We start from the raw sequence: 10,000 nt of genomic DNA, 5'->3' as shown, positions 1-10,000 counted from the left end.
TATTTCATCCCTTACTTCTATATCATTATCTTCATTATCTATTCTAGGGGTGAATTCTCTCTTATATCGTTCTGCCAGTATGTTGCAAATTTCCTTTTTTTCATTCGTTAATCTCCCTTCAATTCTCAGAGGGCCTATTTCTATTCTTCTTTTTATTCATCTTCTTCGCATATGAGTATAATAGTTTGGGGTTTTGCTTGATATTTAATAGGGTTTTTTCTTCCAAGTCCGTTTTCATTTTCTTTTGATTGTATAGAATCTTTTGTTCTGCATTTTCTATCTTACTTTTAGTTCTATAACTTTCCATGCATTTTTTTCTTTTGCAAGACCTTTTTTCCACTTTCTGATTTTCTGGAACAAGATCCTTCTGTCTCTTGGTATGCATGAATGATATTTACTTTTCTTCTTCGGTATATATTTATCCACTATTTTCTCCAATATTTTATATAATACCTCCGTATTTACCTTATGTCATCACTTACGAAAATGTTATCCCAATCTTTGTTTAATTCTTCATTAATTTCTGACCATTTTATATTTTTACTGTAGAAGTTGTATTTTCCATATCCTTCCCACTTTTTCATTTCTTGCTTATCTCTATTTTCACTTGCTTTGGAATGAACTGTTAATTCTATGACATTATGGTCTGAAAATACTCGCATTATAAACTATTATTTCTTTAACATAATTCATCTCGTTCACAAATACTATGTCTAAAGTATTTTTCCTTTCTTGTTGGCAGGTGATTTATTGTTGAATGTTGTATTCTAGTAGCATATCTAATAGCTTTTCAAATTGCCTCTTATCTTCTGCACTACTATTACTCTCTTTTTTATATGTATAAGTACAACACAATCTCCTATTCGTTCTTTTCCATTCTACGAAGGAAAGTTGAAGTCACCATAGTAGTAGAATAGTCCAGTCCTTGTGATTTCTACATATATCATCCAATTTTTCAATTATTAAGTCAAACTCTTTAGTATTAGGAGGTCTATATATTACTATGTCAATCAATTTTTCAGATTCAAATTCTACCGCTATTAGTTCACCATTCTGAGTTACTATATTTCTCATATGATTTTTCCTTGTTTTTTGTCTTTCCCATATATTGCGGTTCCCCCTTGATTCCTATTTTTTCTATCTGATCTATAAGTTTGGAACCCTTTTTATTTGATCATCATTCCCAGTCTCTTGGGAATACCAGGTTCACTTATATTCTTATATCTATTTTCTTTTTCATTTTGGGTTAGTTCGTCTAAGTATCTATTTTCTTTTTGAGTTACTCGTAACTAAACCCTGCGCATTCATCACTATGTGGTTTGCGTGTTTTCTCCTTCATTTATACTGATAGTAATAAGGATTTTCCCATGTCTCTTTCCTGTTCTGGTATGTTGTTCTTTTTTTCATTTCCAGAAATTCTGACATTAAAAAATCCAACTTTTCCATAATATTTGATCTTCCTTCATCATAATTATTCATTTTGTGTCTGAATCTGCAATTTTCCTCCTTTCCGTTTCTGCAATATCCTCTTGCATAATAAATACAGTTATTATCTCTTGAGTAGAATTTCGGAGCTGATGCTTTGAAATTCTTTGCTGACACCTCTGCATATCTCATTGGTGGTTTGCTTTTCTCTTTTACCTGATATTCTTGATTTCTCTCTTTATGTGTTTCTTTCTTATTTTGGATTTTATTGACTTGGTTGGTTATTTATTTGATTATGCCATTCATGGCTACAGGGTGCATCTATATTTGCATTTTTTGTCGAACTTACATCCTTTCCTTCTTTTATGGTTTTACATATTTTTGGATGCAGATCTCTGCAATCATCCCCATATCCATCTAAGTATGCACATTTACCATATATTTCATAGTTTTGACATATCTTAGGATGTTTGTAGTAACATCTTTCTCCAAATCTGCAATTCCCTCTTTTCAAAAGGTTGCAGATTTTGTCTTTCTTGTCTATTTTTCCTCTCCCGTCATGTATAGATCTGGGTAGAGCCTCTTCGGGATTTTGCTTTTCTGTTGTCATATCGTAATTTATTTCTTCGTAGGTATGCTGCTTTATTGCCTCATATGTAGTATCAATGAGTATCTCTGCATCCTACTTTTATCTGTTCTTTGTTTTCCTTATTTTTTTTCTGTCATTTCATTTTTGTTTACTTCTCTTCCGTTTTCCTCTTCTTCTTTTTCTTCTTCTTCTTCCTCTTCCTCTTCTTCTTCATCCTCAACTATTTGTACATTCAATCTTGATTTAATAACATTGTCTATCCATGATAGACATGTTTTGAAACAAAAATTCTTGTATCTTTTCTCAAATCTTGTATTACCTCAGCACACTGTGGATGGGTCGGAATGTTGCATGCAGCACATTTTCTGATTAGGTTTTGTGGATTGACTATGCTATACCAAACCTTACACAGTTTGCATGCTTTTTGGCATTCTTTTTCCTAATGCATCAATTAGTATATTCACAAGATTCACCTTATTCATTTTCTTTGTCGGAATATGTTGGTTTATGTATATTTTCTTTATGAGTCTCTTGACCACTTGGATTTTATTTGGAACTTCTTCAATTATTTTCAAGATGTTTTTCATTAGATTTGTTCCAGTTTGAAGGATTATATCCTTCTAATATATCTATGAATGCTTTTGTATCTTTTTGGTTAGGAACTGTTGCTGATTTCATAGATGAGAAATGCCAGTTCCCTTCCTGCTACCTCATCGTATTGCGATCTGCTAGACACGCCAAATTACGCCACCTTTTCCCGCAGTTGGAACTTACTGCCATCTTGTTCTGATTTATAGTATTACACTTGATAAACTAACTTAGAAGACGCTTTATCCCTACTATTTTCACACTAATCTTATCACCGATAGTTCACGAACACTTCTAGATATTTCTCAAATTCTAGTCGTAGTTAAACTTGTGATATCTGTTGATTATTGTGGACTTCACGCGGGTACGTCTCACCAAGCAAGATGGCTACTACGAGAGGAGAGAGAGAGAGAGAGAGAGAGAGAGATGAGAGATGATGAGAGAGAGAGAGAGAGAGAGAGAGAGAGAGAGAGAGAGAGAGGACTTCGTTGAAAATGCTTGCTGTTTATACTTGACCTGTGAACTATGACTGAAATGAAGTCAGAATTCAGGAGAGAGAGAGAGAGAGAGAGAGAGAGAGAGCATATTAGCACTGAATGTTGCAGTTGGCTTTGTACCGTAAAACAAGGAAATGAGAATTTATTATTTGTAATCATGGTAGGGATAGAAATGTTATAGAATGCTAGTTTTTATCTACAGTTTATTTAACTTTCAAAATATTGACTTGGAGTGAGTCCCATATCTTTTGACTCTCTGGTACTGGAATTATATTCTGCTTCCGACTGCTTTTGCTAAACTTTAGAATTCTCTTTTGCCTCTTGTTTCTCCACGCTTAGGCTAGTGAATTCATTCTGCTTTGGTTTTCCCAGACTCTCGAGCTTCTGCATTCTCATCTACTTCTGTTCTCCCCTACTGTTCAGCTTGGATTTTCTCCTCTGCTCCGGTTTCCCTTGGCTCCTCCCACCTTCAATCTCTTGGAACAAATTCTACTGTTTTTCTTTGGGTTTTGACCTCGGATCTCACAAGCTAACTAATTAGCAATCTTTTTCTCAGACTCATACCCCTTCCTTCTTCCCATCTGTTGGCCTCTCTGACTTGCCAACACTCACTACTATTGCACTTTTCCTACCACTGAAGGGCACCTTAGGGTTTAAAAAGGTTGGACAACCTTACCCATCAAATGTTTCTTTCCAATATCACACTCATCAACTCATGCATTATCACCAAATAAAGGGCCATATCCTACCATTACCACTTTCTCACCATCCTGAATTACGGGCTGCTCTGTGAGCAAGAGCCCGTGCTGATATAAGGTCAGCTTAATAAAAAACAACAACAACATTTTGATCTCGTTTTGATCGGTGTTGAAACTGAAATACTGGATGAATTTTTCAGACTTACGCAACTTGTTTTTGCAAGCACTTCACTTGGGTTATTATATTTTTACGTATTAAGGAGATTTAAATCGTGTCAGTCCAATAAAGTCTTTTCAACTACAGGTCTTCGCTTCAGTGTCCAGTCCTGGAATATTGTGGGTTCTATGACAGTGATTTCGCCAGAAAAAAAGTATTCCAATAGTTTTGATTAAAGGATGTCTGCAACAGCGATCCGCGTTCGTATGGCACTGAAACATGAAGGTTTCATGTTGTTTGCTACAGGCCTATGTTAAATTCATGTTCTTTAACTACAGATCTAGTGTGTGCGTTTCATGTTGTTTGACAAGGAACCCCCGACAGAGCGTGGGCGCCACTCCTGCGTTTCAAAGCAAAACGTAAAAGCTATTTTTTGAAAAAACAAAAAAAAAAAAAAAAAAAAAAAAAAAAAAAAAAAAAAAAAAAAGGGGGGGGTAAATAATGAACGCGGCTGGCTGGAAACTAACTCTGTTGCTCAATGCCGTTTCATAACCAGGTTAATCTTTCACTTTTTTTTTTTTTTGCGAGGGAACGAAAGCTAATTTTATCTTTCCTTACTGAGTCCACAACAGACGAACTTTGCTTTTATAAAGTGTATGACGTTCTTGCCGGTCTCAGACCGGGATAAAAAAAAATATAGAAAAAAAAAGAGGTTTGTTGTGGACAGTTCAGCGTAAAATTTCAACAGCGGCTGAATTTTGCATCAAATCTTAGCCGGTTATCTTGAGTAGCAATGTGCCATAAATTCACAGGAGTCGACAGGGAGCATTTTAAAAATCACTGCTTCGTAACACCCATCACGCCTCCTTTTCCCGCGTTTGCAGCGTGAAAATTAGTCAGTCCCTTTGGAAGTGCATTTTTGTTTTGGCTTATCCCAACTCATAACCTTCCAGCCTTCAAGAGGCGAGTTTATCGTTTCTGGGTTAAGGCCGCTTCTGTTTGTTTCCCTATCTCCGCCGAGTTTCTTCGTGCCTGGGCTAGATATGGGTTTTTATTTATAATTTTTTTTTTACAGATGTATGTCAGAGAGCAAAAGGGGATGTTATAAAACAAAGCAAAACAAAACAAAAACAGGTTATAAAAATAAAGGGTAGTATTGATACTACCCTTTATTTACGAAAAGCACTTCACAGTTCGCTCACAAAACAGGAACCCTGCCGGCATAAGGCCACCTACACCTCACCATACGCAACCTCAACTGACCTTCCTTGTGACGAGCAGTGCAATAGACGTGGGCGGAGAGATGTGGGCGCTTCTGACGGCCCAGCTGACTGCGCCCATGACTACCCCGTGACCCACGGCCCACCGAACCGCCCATCCCCAGCCAGTTTCGGTGACGATGTCGTCTATGGTGCCCACTGCAAAGAAAAGAAAGAAAATTATTATAAAATGTGTTAGTACCGAATGGGAATGGAATGGAATATGCAATTTCCGCCAAATTGATCAGAGCTGGGACCTATGAGGTCATTCGGTGCTGAAAGGGAAACTAACGGTAAAAGGGTTTGAAAGATATAACAGGAGGAAACGGGGAGGGTGAAAAGAGAGATATACGAAATAGAATATGAACGGAGGTACATTAAAAGAAATGAAAGGGGTTGCAGCTAGGGGCCGAAGGGACGCTGCAAAGAGCCTTAGGTAATGCCTACAGTGCACCGTATGAGGAGCACTGACACGGCAATACCCCCGCTATACAATGGGCAACTTCGTTGTCAATCCATTGTGCTATCCCAACAAACTATTGCTTTATTTCCCCCCTTTTTATCACTGTTAATCTAGTTTTTATCATCTGCTAACTTTTTCACGACTTGTAGCATTTTTTGTCACGGTTAATATAGTTTTTATCATCTGCTAAATCTAGTTTTTATCTTCTGCTCAATTTTTCACGACGTGAAGCTTTTTGTTTATTACGTTAATGTAGTTTTTATCATCTGCTAAATTTTTCACGACTTGTAGCATTTTTTATCACAGTTAATATAGTTTTTATCATCTGTTAAATCTAGTTTTTATCATCTGCAAAATTTTTCACGACTTGAAGCTTTCGTTATCACAGTTAATCTAGTGTTTATCATCTGCTAAATTTTTCACGAATTGCAGCATTTTTTATCACGGTTAATATAGTTTTTATCATCTGCTAAATCTAGTTTTTATCATCGGCTAACTTTTTCACGACTTGAAGCTTTTTGCTTATTACGTTAATGTAGTTTTTATCATCTGCTAAATTTCTCACGACTTGAAGCCTTTTTGATCACGTAAATCTAGTTTTTATCACCTGCTAAATTTCTCACGACATGGTTAATCTAGTTTTCATCATCTGCTAAATCTAATTATTATCATATAAATTTTTCACGACTTGAAGAAGCTTTTGTCCCTGAATACAGAGGAGGGGGAGGAGGAGAGGGGAGCGGAAGCTTCACCTACCCACCCCTCTTTTTTTTTTTTTTTGACACGATGTAATTCATGAGATTGGCGAGTGGATTAAAGGCCGGGTGTCCGCTTTGTCTCTCTCTCTCTCTCTCTCTCTCTCTCTCTCTCTCTCTCTCTCTCTCGGCTTTTGAGGCCAGTGAGGAGGACGGTCTGGTTTGAATACTGCATGAGAGGCTGTGTGTGTGTGCCTTTGATCGCCACGACATAAAGCCACATTTCTCTTATTTATTTTAGTCTTTCCTATTTTGCCACCTAAATGACAACTTCCCTTCTGAGACATTTCCCTTCTATAGATTTCTTAGATGTTTATAGAATGATCTTATGCTGTTCAGTGTGGGACTATTCCACGCTTTTTTTCTTTTTAAATCTTCGGTAACTGTACATTTAAATAAACAGCTTTGAATGTGTATCTTATCTTATGAAATTTAGACTGTCAAGCCAACCACTGGGACACGTTTGGTCATTCGGCGCCTGAGACAGTGATAAGAGGCAGTTGGAGTGGTTGGACAGCGAGATAAAAAGCGTATGAGTTGGAGAGGCTGGACAGCAAGACTGAAGAGGAAGGGAATGGGAATGGAGGCAAAGTATAAGGCCTGGAGTATACACGAGCCATTCTGTGGCGCCACAGAATGGCGTCGGTGCGTGGCGCCACAGAGTGGCATTGGCGTGTGTCGAGGATATGTGGCCTCCAAGAGATTTCCACTGTTTTTAAGCTGTGGCGGGGATCAGCAACAGCTCGCCACAGTCGCTTGAAACAGGCGCTCGTGTGCTCGACATAGTTTGTAAACAATGGAAACCTTTGGGACATCACATCCCCGCCACATACCGACGCCAGTCTGTGGCGTCACAGAGTGGCTCGTGTACTGGCCTAAGTGGGTGCAGCTAGGGGCCGAAGGGACGCTAAAACACCCTCTGATAATGTCTACAGAGCACAACAACATTTAATGCTATGGCACAACAATCTTTAATAATGGCTACAGGGCACACCTTTAATGTCTACAGAGAACAACAACCTTTAACAATGTCTACAGTACACAACAACCTTTAATAATGTCTACAGAGAACAACCTTTAATAATGTCTACAGTACACAACAACCTTTAATAATGTCTACAGAGAACAACCTTTAATAATGTCTACAGTACACAACAACCTTTAATAATGTCTACAGAGCACAACACCTTTAATAATGTCTACAGAGAACAACAACCTTTAATAATGTCTACAGAGAACAACAACCTTTAATAATGTCTACAGGGCACACCTTTAATAATGTCTACAGAGCACAATACCTTTAATAATGTCTACAGAGAACAACAACCTTTAATAATGTCTACAGGGCACAGCTCCTTTCGTCTTACAGAGAACAACAACATTTAATAATGTCTTCAGGGCACACCTTTAATAATGTCTACAGAGAACAACAACCTTTAATAATGTCTACAGAGAACAACAACCTTTAATAATGTCTACAGGGCACACCTTTAATAATGTCTACAGAGCACAATACCTTTAATAATGTCTACAGAGAACAACAACCTTTAATAATGTCTACAGGGCACACCTTTAATAATGTCTACAGAGAACAACAACATTTAATAATGTCTACACGGCACACCTTTAATAATGTCTACAGAGAACAACAACATTTAATAATGTCTTCAGGGCACACCTTTAATAATGTCTACAGGGCGCAACAACCTTTAATAATGTCTACAGAGCACAACACCTTTAATAATGTCTGCAGAGAATAACCTTTAATAATGTCTACAGTACACAACAACCTTTAATAATGTCTACAGAGCACAACACCTTTAATAATGTCTACAGAGAATAACCTTTAATAATGACTACAGTACACAACAACCTTTAATAATGTCTACATAGCACAACACCTTTAATAATGTCTACAATACACAACACCCTTTAATAATGTCTACAGTGCACCACGTCTGGCGTTAAAAGTGAATTCTTCATTTGCTGAAGTTCTTTACCTTTACCTTCACACAGGACATTTTTGCCTCAAGACGAATTAATTCCTTTCATCTTCGCTGATGTCATTAAACTAACATCCTAAAATCTCAGCCTCCGCATGAGAGAATTTCTTTAATGACTCGTATATAGTGCTTCGCGATTTCTCGGAAGAAGAAAAGAAATACTACAAACCATTCATGGCGAAAGCAGAAAGCAAGGGGGTATACTTAAGTAAGAGGAGCGGATTGCGAAAGCGCAGTTGAATTCTCCTTGTCATTAACAAGGCGCGTAGGCGGATTTCAAAACGCCATTAAATGCAGAAGAAGAAGAAGAAGAAGAAGAAGAAGAAGAAGAAGAAGAAGAAGAAGAAGAAGGAAAGAAGAAGAAAAAGAAGAAAGCATAACAGTAAAATAAACCTGCTCTCCGGAATCTGGATTTAATGAGGCGAATGGATTGTTCTTCACTTGAAGGCTCATATTATTATTATTATTATTATTATTATTATTATTATTATTATTATTTCTCTGAAAATTCAAAGGAGTTCGTTTGTAAGTTCTTATAAGACACTATGATTAGAGATGTCGTTGCATTCAAGATGTACGTATTCATCTACGCATACCACGACGAACACGTTGCTTGGGGAGTGAAATATTAATTCTTAGTATCCCCGAGTATGCCAAGAGCTTTGGTTGAGCCTAAAACACCTCCTTTAATTCAAGAAGTCTCACTGATTTATTTATACCACGACGAACACGCCGCTTGTAGTGATATATAACTCGCGTATGCCAAGAGGTTCATTTGTGCTTTTAATAAATTCACTGTAATTCAGAGAGTAGTTAGTATTGATTTATTTATGCCACGACGAATACGCTGTTTACAGTGAAATACGCTTTGCATAGGAGGAGAAGTTCACTTTTGCTTTTAACAAATTCCTAGTAATTCAGAGTAGTATTGATTTATTGATGCCATAACGAACACGCTGCTTGCAGTGAAATATGCCTTGCGCAGGACGAAAGGTTCAGTTGTTCTTTTAAAAATAATTCCCTGTAATTCAGAGTAGTATTGATTGATTCATACCACGAAGAACACGCGTTCCACAAACATTTTCGTGGCAGGAGAATCAAACCCAATGGAACGCCGACTTACGACCGGCGCTCCAGACACCTCGGCTTTCTCCTGATCCTCTTCAGCGTCTCGCAAAGCTCTTCTGCAATCGGCTTTGCCGTTCCGCGCGTAACGCACCTTTTCTCCGGCGTACGGTGCCGCGTAGCGGTTCGCTCTTTTTAGCAACTTGGGGGGCGATGTGTCCGGAGTGTGAACTTAGTAGTTCAAGAAAGGAGACTCTAAGTTAGCAATGAATGTCTAACGTAAGTGTACTCTGGAATCACTAGCACGTCGTCCTGTCCCATTCCTAACGTTAGCTAGGATGTTCGGTGTTGATATAGTAGTGTTGGTTGCAGACTGCATCTTTTGTAGTTGCTGTAATAAACACACACACACACACACACTTATATATATCACACGTATCCACAGATGAAAAATAAGAGCTGGGGTGTAGGTCCTGACTGGTTTCGACTATATTTCCAAGC

At 37.8% G+C, this 10,000-nt stretch overlaps 1 protein-coding gene across 2 annotated transcripts in view; it reads right to left on the bottom strand.

Moving 5' to 3' along the window:
- Positions 1–10,000, bottom strand: part of LOC135226577 (lens fiber major intrinsic protein-like) — a 150,152-nt gene that overhangs the window by 23,902 nt on the left and 116,250 nt on the right. For both annotated transcript variants that reach the window (XM_064266261.1, XM_064266262.1), the window contains one exon: positions 5,218–5,372. In XM_064266261.1, coding sequence (XP_064122331.1) covers positions 5,218–5,372 — 155 coding nt within the window. The remainder of the gene's footprint in view (positions 1–5,217; positions 5,373–10,000) is intronic.

This window comes from Macrobrachium nipponense, chromosome 14 (genome assembly GCF_015104395.2).
Source record: "Macrobrachium nipponense isolate FS-2020 chromosome 14, ASM1510439v2, whole genome shotgun sequence".
Lineage (NCBI taxonomy): Eukaryota > Metazoa > Arthropoda > Malacostraca > Decapoda > Palaemonidae > Macrobrachium > Macrobrachium nipponense.
The sequence above is the reverse complement of the archived record's forward strand: the minus strand, read 5'-3'. Positions and strand labels throughout refer to the sequence as shown.